This window comes from Galeopterus variegatus, unplaced genomic scaffold (assembly GCF_000696425.1).
Source record: "Galeopterus variegatus unplaced genomic scaffold, G_variegatus-3.0.2 Scaffold8666, whole genome shotgun sequence".
Lineage (NCBI taxonomy): Eukaryota > Metazoa > Chordata > Mammalia > Dermoptera > Cynocephalidae > Galeopterus > Galeopterus variegatus.
In genome coordinates, this window is record NW_007734777.1 from 49,055 (window position 1) to 63,592 (window position 14,538).

Consider the following 14,538-nt stretch of genomic DNA (forward strand, 5'->3'; position numbering starts at 1 on the left):
AAGCATTATGGCTGCACTTTTATATAAATCTTATTGTATGTAAAAAAAATTAGGTACTATAACACCAAGGTCAAGGGCTCAGATTCCTGTAACAAGCAGCTGCCAAATAAATAAATAAATATTAATTTGAAATGAATCACAGACCTTAAATAAGGAATTTAAAACTATAAAGCTTTTAAAAGAAAACAGGATATTTTCATGATCTTGGGGTAGGCAAAGATTTTTAGACAAAACACAAATATAATTATCCATAAATTTAAAAATAAATAAATTTGATAAATTGAACATCATCAAAATTAAAAACTGCTATTTATCAAAAATCATTAAGGAGGAAGAAAGACAAGCCACAGAGTAGAAAAAAAATCAATACATACATCCAGCAAAGGATTTACAACCAAAATAGATTACTACCACAAATAAATAAGAAATACAGTCCACCAAAATGGCCAAAATATGTGAGAACAGGCACATCACAAAAGAATATACCCAAATTGTCAATAAGCACACAAATGCTCCTCAGCATCATTAGTCATCACCCTGGAAATGCAAAGTAAAATCACAATGAGATCATATTACACACCCACCACAACAGCTAAAGTTGAAAAGACTGGCAATACCAAGGTGTGGAGAGAATGCGGAGCAACCAGAGCTCGGAAACATTGCTGGTGAGAGAGTAAATGGCATGACCACCGGGCACAAACTTTACAGCAATTTCTAAAATGTTAAACATACACCTATCCGATAACTCAGTAATTCCACTCCTTGTATAGAGAAATCAATATGTATGTACATAAAAAGACATGTGTATCTGCGTTTACTCACAATAGCCAAAAACTTGAAACAATCCAAACGTGCATCACAGGAGAATGAAAAAACAAACTGTGTTATATCCACACAATGGAACCACTGATAACGTGCAACAATGCGGATCAATTTCAATAATATTAGGTTGTGCAAAGTAAGCTAGACATAAAACAGTTGATGCTATTTTATCTCAGTGAAGTTCAAGAATAGGCAAAACTAAATTCAGATGATAAAAGTCAAGATAGTGGTTTCCTGTGGGTGATAAGGACGTGGGAAAAGAGACGGGGAACTTTTAGAAGTGAGTTCAATGCTCTATATCTTGATCTCAGTGTTAGTCATAAAGCGGTACCCTTCAGATTTGTGTATTGTAAATTATACCTCAATAAAGTACTGTCAGCAAAACAGTACTTCTGATCCAAAGTCCAGATAAAGATATTCATTGTTTCCCTTCGAGAGTAGGTGATTGTTTTCCAGTCCAACCTTTCCAATAAGGAATCCGATGCAATGCAGGCATTTTATGTTACTTAACTCCCAGTTCTTGTGGGGCCAGGGTCTCATCTGCTGGGTGACTGCAGAGACTAGCAGCCTCCCAGTATAGAGGCAGTGTCACTGCACCACCATAACACGGTATAGCGGTAGTGTCTGCTTACGCACTTCAGCCACTACTCTTCCTTTCTTGTTAGCTCAGCTATTCATTCATAACTATGCTAATTATATTGTATCCAATATATTCAGGTATCTGTAGCAAGAAAGTTTCCAAGTTGTCTTGATCATCATATTGCAAAACCACAAGTTTATCTATGTACTGTCTTAAAGTTTAAAAAAACCAGTAGTCGTAACAGGGAACACAGTTAGGGCCCTTCCAATGTGCCAGGGAGTGTTTGAAATGCTTTTACAGGGAATAATTCATTTAACATTCCCAGCAACTAAAGGAGGTGGGCACTATTACCATTTTAATGTTACTGTTGAAGAAACTAAAGCAGTTTAGATAACTTGCCCAGTGTCATAGAAAGACAGGGCTAAAATTTGGACCCAGGCAGTTTGGCTCTGAAGTCCATACTTCTATCTGCTATACTAGATTGCCTGTCCAAAAAAAAAAAAACAGAAAAATAATGAAGAGTAGATAGAAACATGTTCTGTTGTTAACAGTCACTCTCTCTGAGACATGGAAAAGGAAAGAAAGGGCTTTCACATTTTAATTTAAAACTTACACGTTGTTTGAGTTAAAATTTGGACCCAGGCAGTTTGGCTCTGAAGTCCATACTTCTATCTGCTATACTAGATTGCCTGTCCAAAAAAAAAAACAGAAAAATAATGAAGAGTAGATAGAAACATGTTCTGTTGTTAACAGTCACTCTCTCTGGGACATGGAAAAGGAAAGAAAGGGCTTTCACATTTTAATTTAAAACTTACACGTTGTTTGAGTTCCAGAATACTACTTCTGTAATTTTTTTTTAATTGCACATTTTTGGGAAACATTAGAAGTGGTAAATTAGTGTTGTGGGACTATAGATGATCTTTTTGATATTTTTCCTGTTTTATTTAATGTTAATTAAATTAAATAACAAAGTTAAAATAATTAAATAAATAATAAAGTAAGTAATACTTTAGCAATGGAGGAAAGCATATTAAAAAAGTTCAGTTGGTCTGAGGGTCGTGGATAATTGTTAAGCTGACTTAACTTTTTTTTTTTTTGGCAGCTGGCTGGTACAGGGATGATTTAACATTGTCTCCCCCCACAACCACATTTCACTAGCTTAAAAAAAAATAATTTGCCTTGTTTTGACAACAACTTTTATCAAGCTCCTCCTTCTATATGGTTCGGTAGTAACTTTACAGCAGAAACCTCAGCTTTTCTGAAATTTAATGAACTTAGATCATTCTCAAATAAATCTTAAAATGGAAGTTTACTGAAGAACTAAAACAAATTGTTCAAACACAGACTCAGTGGTCCTTCCCAGATTCTGCCCATTTCTGACCCCGTGAATGTAGATTATTGCTACAACTCCCAGACTCACCTCGGAGTAGGTTCTGTTGGAGACACTGCTCGATGCATCGTCATGGGTCTTGTGAAATATACCAGATAACCTGACAAAGGAGACAGTACATATGTACATAAGTGTCAATGAGCTGGACATGGGAAATCGTAAGGTACGACTGTTGATAGCTTTTTCTATCTTAACACACATGAGGGATAAGACACATTTGTATAAATAGCAAAGGCTTACAACTGCCATGATCTTTAACAGGAACAAAGGTCAGAATCTCCAGGATCCAGGATAGATGGGATGTATGTAGATTGGATAAAGACTTCACAGGCACATTATGTTTCCCTACTAGGGGACCTGTCCCCTGTTAAGGATCAGGGCTGTGAGTAAAGACTCAAATCTGAGCTTATGAGAATGAAAAAAATTAAGACTATCACTCTCGTGAACATTCTTAGGCTATATCCACAGACACTACTTCAGCGTCAGACCCTATAATACTACTACCAAAGTCTTTTTGAGTTGTCAGAAAATAAAACCAAAGAAAAATTTTGTGATGGAGATAATTATGCAGAATATATGACATTCTGATCTGCTCTCTCTCGAAATCTAGAATCAGAGAACCAAAAAGAAACCAACCTGCACCACAGAACCTCGCCCCAGAAGTTCTAGGAAAGGGAATATTGGCATCCTGGTATGACCCATAGGCAGTGGTCACCCGTGCAAATGTTGGTAAGGGTGGTGTGACAGAGTTTGGGAGTGCAAACGGGTTGCTGGAAGCGCTGTCTTCTTGGTTCTGAAATTTAAAAATCGATAAACTAAAAATCACAACCTGTCTCAAATCTGAATTACAAAATAACAACACAATACTACAAAAACCAGGGAGCTCATAATTTTAGGGAGAAAGAGATAAAACAAAACAGCCAAGCACAATTTCATGCTTCCCACCACAAAAGACTCGAGGCAAGAGACGAGCTGGCGCAGGCAGGGCTCCAAACAGCTCTGGTTGCGTTTCACTTTTTGCAGGGAAGTGTCCTTCAGGATCTAGAAGAGGCCCAAAATACAGTCAACAATAGCAGCATATTTCTCCTGATTGGCTTCCTGAAGAGTGCTTGGAAGCAGTGGTGATGCAGGGAAACTGGAACATGGTTCAACCTGAGGCTTCCAACACAACATACTACTTTCTACCTTCCCAGAAGCTCAAAGAGAAGGAGATTCATTCCTGAGCCTCCTAGGGAAGCCCTTTCCTTAGCCAAGGCAGGCACACGTGCTGGTTTTGAGAGGGCAGTTTCTAGTAATAGAAAGACTATTCTTTCTTTCTAGTGAATTCTGCCCCTTTCCTTTACCCCTCTCCTACCCTCTCCAGGAGAAATCTCAGCACCTTAGAAATAATACCCACTGGGCTGGCCCGGTGGCGCACTGGAGAGTGTGCCGCTTGGGAGTGCGGAGGCGCTCCCGCAGAGGGTTCGGATCCCATGTGGAGACTGGTTCCCGCTCACTGGCTGAGCGCGGTGCGGATGCGACACCGAGGGTTGCGATCCCGTTACCAGTCAGTAAAAAAGACAAAAAGGAAAAAAAAAAAAAAAAGAAAAAAAAAAAAAAAAAGAAAAAAAAAAAAAAAAAGAAAAAAAAAAAAAAAAAGAAATAATACCCACTGGGATGCATTGAAAATTGCTCTGAGTGGTACAAGCCAGGCGAAACAGATTTCACTTCAGTGAAAATTATATCTTTTTTTGTCCTTTAAAACTACAAAACCTAACATTTTAAGGTGCATGCTATAGGTATAAACTGACATACACACACTGAAGAATGGCATATAAACTGTACCTGCACTGTCTCTATCCACATGGGGATATTGAGAGCATGAAATGTCCCTAGTCCAAACTGAGAGGCACTGTGCATGTAATAGTCACAGTGAATGCTGAAGACTTAGTACCAAAAAAGAGTATAAAATAATTTCATATTGGTTATATGTTGATATGATAATATTTTGGATATACTGGATTAAGTAAAAATATTACTGAAATCAATTTATCTGCTACTTTTAATTTTTTTTTAGTGTGGCTACTAGAAAATGTAAAATTACATGTGGCCTGCATACATTTCTATTAGACAGGGCTAGCTGCTTGGCTGGCTACTTAGCTTGCTTGGTTAGAGTGTAGTGCTGGTAACACCAAACTCAAAGGTTCAGATCCCTGTACTGGCCAGCCACCAAAAAAAAAGGTAAATGACAATAAAAATACAATATATATATTTCTATCAGACAGCACTGAATTAGGCCTTTACAGACACTTCCTAATCCTATCACTTTATACCAGTAGAAAAACCTATCTTTGTTGTATGTCCAAACTAAGCAATGAAATATTCAGATTCCAAGTTCAACATGTCAAATAACACAAAATCTGAGTAATTAGCATTTTGGAGATCCTTAAGCCACTTGAAAAATTTCTGTATGACAACAAAATGGAACAATCAAGTGTGTATGATCCAAACTGGGCAAAAGATGACAATGTTCAGGTTTGTTTGGGTCTATCAGGACATTTCAGGTCCTTCGCTTGTGACACTGCTCAGACTGAAAAAGATGTGTCATCACCTGGCCTGATGATCTCGGGATAAACTGACACATCAAGTTTCTGAACCTGTAGGTTAAGGACCAGATGCTAGGCTGGGCCACCTCCATCCAGACACTGCTGTCCTTTTGTACACCTCGCCTGTGCAGCTTGCCAGCCTATCTCTAAGATAATATCAGCTCTTTTTATGGGATGGATTTTTTTTAAATGACCTTACACATTCTTCTTCTGGTTATAAAATATCTTTTAGCTTCAGAATACATCTTGCCTATTGTTTCTAGGTAAATGAAATTTATTGCAGGGTCCTTCACCTGGGATTAATGCATAGGTTTAATGAGATCTGTGAGCAGCTTACATGCACTATTTCTGAAATTCTATGTAACATTTGTGCAAATTTTTCTGAAGGGTCCATAGTGTTGATTAGACTTGCAAAGAAGGTCTGTGACCCAAAATGCTAGGAACCGCTGCTCTAATTAATGTTTTCTAAACAAAGTGGATGGCAACTGCAGCAGGTATACTGCTAACACCATAGTGTGTAAGGAAGAGATGACTTCCAAAATTTATCTATCAGAGTTTTCATTCAACTTTAATACTCAAAGTAGGTACTGAGGCACATAAACAGAGCTCTTGTCTTACAATAGCAAAGAGGATTTGGGAACCCAGATCCTTACCTTAAGCAGCTTAGCTTTCATGGTGGATGTGATGGTTGTGGGGTTAATAAACTGGAAGGAAGGCGCAGCATTGTTTGGGTACTGTGCAGGGAACTTCACCAGCATCTTGACGCGATGGTTGCTACAGTGCACAGACACTGTGCAGCTCCTGTCCGCTGCATCCATCTGTAAGAGTCATATCCACAACTGTTTAGGAGATGAACTGCAAAGCGTCTTTACATGCAAATGGATTTATATAAGCTGTCTGAATTCTCCATGTTCCTGGCAATTGTGTGAAGGAAAAGAGTCTACAAAGACAAATAAGTTTGGAAGACAATTCAATTTCAAAACAGATTTTTATTTTTATTTGTTTATTTTTATTTTTTTAAAAAAGATGACCGGTAATGGGATCTTAACCCTTGACTTGATGTTGTCAGCACCACACTCTCCCAAGTGAACTAACCGGCCATCCCTATATAGGGATCTGAACCTGTGGCCTTGGTGTTATCAGCACCACACTCTCCCAAGTGAGCCACGGGCAGGCCCTCAAAACAGATTTTTAAATTTTAGTATTGATTTAATAAATTCAAGGTATTTTGACTTAAAAAAATTTCATCCTAAACCTTGTTATATTTACTATGAGATGTGTAAATAAAGCAGGAAAAAGTTAAATAACCTGACTCAACTTAAAAAGTACTCCTGGGAAAATCAACACAGACAGAAAGTAGAGTAGTGGCTGCCAGGGGCTGGGGAGGGGAGGAATGCAGGGGTGACTGCTAATGGGTTTCTTTTGGGGGTGATAAAAATTAGACAGTGGTGATGGTTGTCCAACTTTGTGAGTATACTAAGAACCACTAATTGCACACTTTATTTTTATTTATTTTTTATTATTTGAATATATATATTTTAATTGTACACTTTAAAAGGATGAATTTTATGGTATGTAAATTACATCAATAATTTTTAAGATGTACTCCTGGAAAAAGGAATCAAGATCTCCTTCTTAAACTAGATCACTAGGTTGCCACACTGTTCTCAACTGGAACGAAGGGAGTATAAACTGAGTGATACAGATAACCAGTTCATCAAAGAATCCTTTATATGTTTTGATTTCTTGTGCTGCCAACTAGAGAAGGCAGCTGCTCAGTGGAAGGAACTACACATGTGGGAAGTCTGCAGACTTGGATTCAAATATTATTTCTCCCACCAAATAGCTGCTGACCTCAGACAAATCATTTCATCTCTTGGTGTCTCAGTTTCCTCATTTGTAAAGTGGGGATAAAACGACTTATTGCAGAGTTGTTTTAACGGCCAAATGAAGGGCTGGCCCATTAGCTCAGTTGGTTAGAGCATGCTGCTGATAACACCAACATCCAGGGTTTAATTCCTGTACCAGCCAGCCATAAAAAAAAAAAAAAAGAAAGGCCAAATGACATCATTACTCTGCCTACAGTCAACTGACTCTGGGCAAAGAAAAACTAATCAAGCTTTAAAACTCCTTCTTGAAGAAATACTCAATTCTCTGAAGAAAAGAATTTTGGTATTTGTCTCAACAGAAAAGAATCTAACATTCCACTAGCTAAGTGAACAAGGAAGCTTTGGTCACCTTCTTATTATGAATCTAAGTCACCAAGGAAATGACCAGCTTATGAGAGAAGAAAGTACAGCACAGCATAAAGAGACCTGGAGAGTTAAGAGGTTTGATTTCTAAAGTCAGCTCTGCCACTAACTTCACCAGTAACCCCTGCCAAATCACTGAGCCTTCTAGATCTAAGTATCTTCACCTGTAGTAAAATGAGGTGAAGGAGCACCTAAGGAGTTGTTAGAGCACAAGAGATCAGTTTATTCTTTGGCTCACCTTATGAGAAAAGAATAGGGTCATAAAAAAATCTGCATTTATAAAATACCTATTTCTTTTAAAAGCCTAGGAAATGGGCCGGCCCAGGTGGCGCACTGGATAGTGCGCCGCTTGGGAAGCGCGGCGGCGCTCCCATCCGAGGGTTCGGATCCCACATACGGACCGGCTCCCGCTCACTGGCTGAGCGAGGCGTGGGAGCAACGCCGAGGCTTGCGATCCCGTTGCCGGTCCCCGGTCCGGTACGGGGGCAACACTGAGGGTTGCGATCCGTTGCTGGACATGGAAAAAAGACAAAAAAATAAATAAATAAATAAATAAAAATAAAAGCCTAGGAAATAAGAAAGTAAGCAGAGACTTACCTGTTAGAGCAGCAAACTTATCTGCCAGCCATAATCATAGCTGAAATAGTCCCCTTCCCCACAAACTGCCATCAGCAAGCATGAGATACAGTTCATTAAACTACTAAGTACCTCCACATTGACATTCCGGATTTGCACATTGATCAGGGAGAACTCCTGCTGCAGAGTCTGAGGCAGTCCCAATTGATCTGATTTCCTCTCTTCCAAGAGATTGCTGGGGGGATCTTCCTTTAAGGCTAACAGGAGAGAGAAGTTCATTGTTCAAAAAATTTTTGAAATGGAGTCAGAGAGCAATTCTAGGGTCTCTACCACAACTCTGAAATGTGTACAGTGGCACCTTACCTATGACATCAGTTTGACAAATTACCTTCTTCCTCACCATGGCTTGAGTTGTGCTGGTGATCTGTATCTTGAGTGTGCAGGGTCTTCTCTGGTTCCGGCAGAAGAGAAATGCTCTCGATGAACTCATCAACACTATCTAATATGTCATTTGCGCAAAGCTGCAACAAAGGGTAGAAGATGTAGGTCTAGAGAAGTCAGTGGAAATGATCATCATGTCTGGTTAAAGAATTCTGACTTAAAAATAGAAATCACAGAAGACAGAGATGTGTCAGCCAAGAACTGACACAATCAAAATAGATCGAAATAGATTTTATCCTTCACCAGCTCTCCCTGGTTAAATACACAGCATAACACTTTATTAGTCTATGCTGGAAATTTTTCGTAGAGTTTAAGTAAGCCTCAGAAAAAATTAATTTAAATTCCAAGCCTTGAAGGAATTATTTAGCTAACCCAAGAGCAAGAATATCATAACCTCAAAGCATTTGGAGCAAATGGTAGTTTTTGGAGAAAACAGATTGAAAAGGCAATAAGGTGATGAGACTGGACCGAATGCTCAAGAGTGACTCCATACTAAGCAGCGTTACAAATTTTACCCAGCATTTTCTATCCAGTCTGTGCAAAGCAGTGTGCCAAGTGCTATGGGGGACACAATACAAGTGAGACACGTTTCCCACCATCAATGAATTTAGCCATTGAAGGAGGAGAAGACAGAGTCCATGATGAGGCAGAATAGAGCAAGGGTCACAAAAGCAGTTCATACTAAGTACCACTATGGCCCACATAAGAAAGATATCATTTATGGGGGAAAATTGGAAACAGCTTCATAGAAGAGGTGCTGTTGATGGATGTACGTGACTCTGAACATTTGCACAGTACAATGGTAGGCTTCTTAGCCCATTTAGAAGAGAAAGAAATGAAGCCCACAGGCTTCAGGATAGCTCAGTATGCTACCCAGACTATCTTATACTAGGACAGGAGAGAGAAAAGACATTTCAAGGCTTTTTGGCCTTTCAGTGCTGAATACTGAAGTTGGCTCTTAAAAGACCTCAAAGCCTCAGTGTGGCATGCACATGCCACTCGGCCAACAAGCAAGTATGTATTAAATGTCTATCATGTACCTGCTAACTTCCACAAATGCTGAATCTTACATTTTTGGGTTAAGTTTCTATTATATCCAGTTACAGTCCTCCACAACAGCATCAAATACATACCCTCTGCATCTGAGAATCCACCCGCCACATTCTCAAGGTCTGATCCCGGGACCATGTAACCAGTTGGTAGTCCTTGGATCCTAGAAATCACCAAATAAGAATCCTGGAAATTCTTCTGGATTCAACATCCATTTCGCTACAGGTTGCAATGGAGTGAGATTGATCCATCCATCCATCCATCCATCCATCCAATAAATATTTATCTGAACATCTCCTATATGACAGGCACTGTTCTAGGCACCAGGACTACAGCATGAATAAAATAATCTCTGTCTTTATAGATCTCACATTCCATTGGTAGAAACAGACAAACAAGTAAATATATAATAAAATGATTGGTAGTGATAACTGGTACAAAAAATAACACAGGATAAGAGGACAGAGATTGACAGTCAAGCTATTTTTAGATTGGTCTCCCTGAGGAAGTCACATTTCAGCAGAAACTTAAATAAAGTGAAATAATAACTGGCAAATTAGCAGGTAAAGACTGATGCTGGAATTTAACGTCATACTAAACTTTCACCTCTATAAATGTTCTTCCTTTTCAATGCTCTTGAGCTGGGAATGAATATATTTTTTGTAAAATGAATTATTTTAAATACATCATGGCATCTTACTATTGAAAAGAAAATTTTTGCTAAGGTCACGCATCTTTTTACAAAATGAGTAGTCAGTCTTCATGACTGAATCATATTCCACATATTAGGTCTGGTCAGAGGGAAATTATTCTAAAAAGGTTCACAATGCTTTATGAAAGAGCTTTATAAAAGATCAGGCCATTTCAGGGTAATTATACACTATCTAGAACAGCTTTCATGGCCATCTTCAGAAAGCAAATAATTTAGAAATAATTTCATCCAATTCCCTCATTTTACAAATGGGAAAACTGAGGCAACAGAGAACATGATCCATCCAACGTAACAGGCTGACTGAGTGGTAAAACAAGGACCAGTCCTCATCCTTATCAGTTTCTTCCCTGTGTCACAACTTTCTACCAAAAGGTCACTCCTCAGTGCTTTAATAATATATCCCGAGGGGCCAAACAACAAGACAGCAACTATTCTGAACCACTGCCTGTTAGGAGTTCTACCATCTGGCCTCAAGTTCACGCCAATGATTTTCTGATGCTACATCTGGTTTCTTTTCACACCCCTGGCTTTGAGGAAAAGGTATGCCTGACTCCTTTCTAAATTCAGCTCCTCTACCTGTGCCTTCCACCCTCTCCCCACTCATTCCCACAGGGCCCTTGCCTCCCCCACAGACTCCCTTTCTTGCAGCTTCTCCCTACCTTCAAATAGAGAGGGCAGCAGACTCTGCCAAGTGGCATATGCTACTCCTCGTCTTTGAAGGTAACTTCATTCAAAAAATCAGTTCCTGCTGCCTCCATTTATGCTACCTTATGATCTATCTGCCTTCTATCCTCAATCTGCTTCTGGAACTCCTCTCTTAATGATCATACAGCTTCCTATTTGCTCAATTAAACGCTCTTCTCTTACTCTGTATTTTGATCCTTCAGCAATACCTGAAACCAGCAACTACCACTTCCTTTGAGAAGCATCCTTACCCTTGGCCACAACATCCTGACTCTCTTCCTGCCTCTTTGACAGATCCTTCGCCACAGTGAAAATCAAAATCAAAGCATGAAATGGTCCATTAAAAATTGACTAAGAAGACATGACAGTAAAAAAAAAAGAGCAACATTAGTTTGAGAAAAAAGTCAAAATATAAGAATACATTCAAGATAATTAAATTTGTAAAAGATTCAAAAACAGGCAGACCTAAACTATTTTTAGGGATTCATAAATAGGTGATGAAACCATAAAGGAAAAAAACCAGAAATTGCTATCATAAGCTTTAGGACAGTAACACTCTGAGGAAAGGCAGAGAATTGTGATTGGGAAGCTTCTGGAGTTCTGGCATTGTTCTCTTTTTTGACCTTGGTGGAAGTTACATAGATTTTCACTTTATAATTATTTGTTAAACTGTACATGGTCTATGTAATTTTCTAAATACATGCTATATTTCACAATAAAAAAGATTAATTTTTTTTAAAAAGCCTGTAACTTGTATGAGGGTACTTCCAAAAATTCATGGAAAAGTGAAATTAAAAGATAATATAAATTTTTTTGAAGACCCCTCATACTCAAAATTTCACTATTGTCTAGACAGTTCCAATTCACATAGCTTACCCCACAAGCTTAAAGATGACATGGATAACTGAAAATGGGTTGCTAAAAACTTTTTATTTCAATCCCAAACTACAATCAACCCCTTCCTTCCAGACAGTGGGGAAATTACATCACCTATTTTTTGTGGCAAAATACAAGAGAGTAACTTGGAAGCCAAAAGCCATGCATGCAATTGGTGGGATAAAAACAGGCAGCCTCATGTTTCTGGAAGTAAGAGAGATTTCGAAATAAGGATAGAAAGTTAAGAGGATGATCATAGAGTCCCTTTTAAAAATATCCTGGAAGAGATTTAGAGGATCCCAAAGCTGGGATAGAGGATGACTGCTTTAACTCCAGGTCCACCAGGGACCTTTCCTGGGACTCTGGACAAATCACATCACTCCACCTGTCTGGCTTCCCTCCTGTAATATGGACACATCAAGAAATACACTTCTGTTCTGCCAGACATTTAGAGATCATGACAAGAAGATCTCAAGGAAAGAGAGGCTGCATCTAAACTTGCATGGTGAGTTGTGGAGAAACTAAGGCCAAGGGCTTCTTGATTCCCACTATCCTTACCACCCTTCATGAGAGAGGGCTGACTAGGTTAAGCTGCAATAACAAACAACCCCAGATCTCAGTGGCTTGAAGCCAGGATTTCTTGCTTGCTCTTCATCTCCATCTCATCTGCATGCTGGGATCTGCTAGAAGCAACTCCATCTCAAGTTTTACCAGTTGCCGTGGCAGAGGCCTAGGGAGCATGTAACTGCACACCGGCTCTTAATTCTTCAACCCAGGAGAGACTGCATCACTTCTGCTCATGTGCCATGATCAAAGCCAGTCATTTGGCCAAACCCATCTTCAAGGGAATGGGAGGTAAAAAAAACCACTCTGTGTTTGTGAAGAGAACTGAGGTATGTGGTGGGCAGTATTAATGACCACCTTGGGTTTCTCTCATCAACAGATGGCAACAGGTAAATGCCCTGGACATCTGAGGGCAGTAATCTAGAGTCTTTCAACCCTAGAAATGATCCAACAGCAAATCTCTACCAGCCTCTTCTGTAGCAGATCTCTTCCAAGCAGGAGAGACTACATTGAAAATCAGAGAAGAGGAGGGAAGTGGGGGAAGAAGAGCAGCCACACACTCCCTTTACTTAGGACTGAAGACAGTGATCTCCTGACACTCTGGTTCCTAAAGCCCAGCACTGTTCTGCATCCTCCTTACTGGACCACGTGGCCAACACTGACAGGAACTGCTGTCCAACAGAGATCAGAAGGCAATCAGAGAGCAGCAGGTCTTCTCTCCCTCTCACCTTCTTTCTGTTTCCTCCACTGGAACTCCAGCACCACATCATCGTGCCCCACAAAGGTATGCACAGGGGTGTTCAAGTCAAAGACGTTCCACAGGAGAAGGCTATTTTCCCTCCGCAGCTGGGGAACCATCACAGTCACTAATCCGTTGCTGAAAGGCTATGGCAAGAAAGGGAAAAGCAGGAGATCACTCCAGGTAGAATCAGCTAAGTCTTGAGTTTCCAAAGCTGGAATTCTCCCTAACTAAAACAATTAAAGATGATGGAAGGTCCCAAACCATCTGGGGAAAATTTTTCTAAACACCATAAGCTGACTACCACATCTATCCTTCTCTTTGCTTATGGAAGGGACCACAGCAAGTAAAAAGTAAGGCCAAGCCAAATGCTTGGAGAAGAACTTTTAAGATTCCAAAATAAGCAAATGGCTCTGACTGCTGTGCATTGGAACACACTGTTTCACATCCCAGCTACTCTCCATGAGTTCTCTCTCAAGAGTTATTGAGTTTGGGGCTGGCCGGTTAGCTCAACTGGTTAGAGTGCAGTGTTTTATAAAACAGTAAGGTCAAGGGTTTGGGAGGGCAGGATCCCTGTACCGGCCAGCTGCCAAAAAACAACAACAAAAGGACTTATTGTGTGCTTAGAAGCTAGAAAAAAGTTGATCTCATAGAAGTAGAGAGTGGAATAGTGGTTATTAGAATCTAGTAAGGGGAGGAGGTAGGGCAGGATGTGGAGAGAGTGGTAAACAGTTGCAAAACTGGAGTAAGATAGGGAGAATAAGATCTAGTGTTCTATAGCAATATAAGGAGACTCCAGTCAACAACAAATTACTGTATAACTTAAAGTAACTAGATGTGGGGTGGCCAGTTAGCTCAGATGGTTAGAGTGCAGCTTTATAACACCAAGGTCACAGGTTTAGATCCCTGAACCAGCCAGCTGCCAAAAAAATAAATAAATAAAAACAAATAAATAAAGTAGATAGTTGAGAGGATTTTGAATGTTCCCAACACAAAGAGGTGACAAATGTTTGAGGCAATGGATAAGTTAATTGCCCTGGTATGGTCATTGCATACTGTGTAATTGTACCCAAATATTACATTGTACTCCATAAATATATACAATTATCAGTGGGTCAATTAAGAAATAATAAATTAAAAAGAAAAAAATTTGCGCCGCTTGGGAGCACGGCGGCGCTCCCGCCAAGGGTTTGGATCCCACATACTGACTGGTTCCCGCTCACTGGCTGAGCGAGGTGCGGGAGCAACACCAAGGGTTGTGATCCCG

General features: G+C 39.6%; 1 protein-coding gene across 1 annotated transcript in view; it reads right to left on the reverse strand.

Annotated features, from left to right (window-relative positions):
- The window catches only part of LOC103608651 (WD repeat-containing protein 59), a gene marked incomplete at its 5' end in the record, with an annotated part of 66,447 nt that overhangs the window by 28,758 nt on the left and 23,151 nt on the right, over window positions 1–14,538 (reverse strand). Inside the window, 8 exons of the mRNA XM_008593057.1 lie at window positions 2,823–2,892; window positions 3,429–3,585; window positions 3,738–3,833; window positions 6,031–6,195; window positions 8,338–8,462; window positions 8,594–8,726; window positions 9,780–9,859; window positions 13,261–13,417. Coding sequence (XP_008591279.1) covers window positions 2,823–2,892; window positions 3,429–3,585; window positions 3,738–3,833; window positions 6,031–6,195; window positions 8,338–8,462; window positions 8,594–8,726; window positions 9,780–9,859; window positions 13,261–13,417 — 983 coding nt within the window. The remainder of the gene's footprint in view (window positions 1–2,822; window positions 2,893–3,428; window positions 3,586–3,737; window positions 3,834–6,030; window positions 6,196–8,337; window positions 8,463–8,593; window positions 8,727–9,779; window positions 9,860–13,260; window positions 13,418–14,538) is intronic.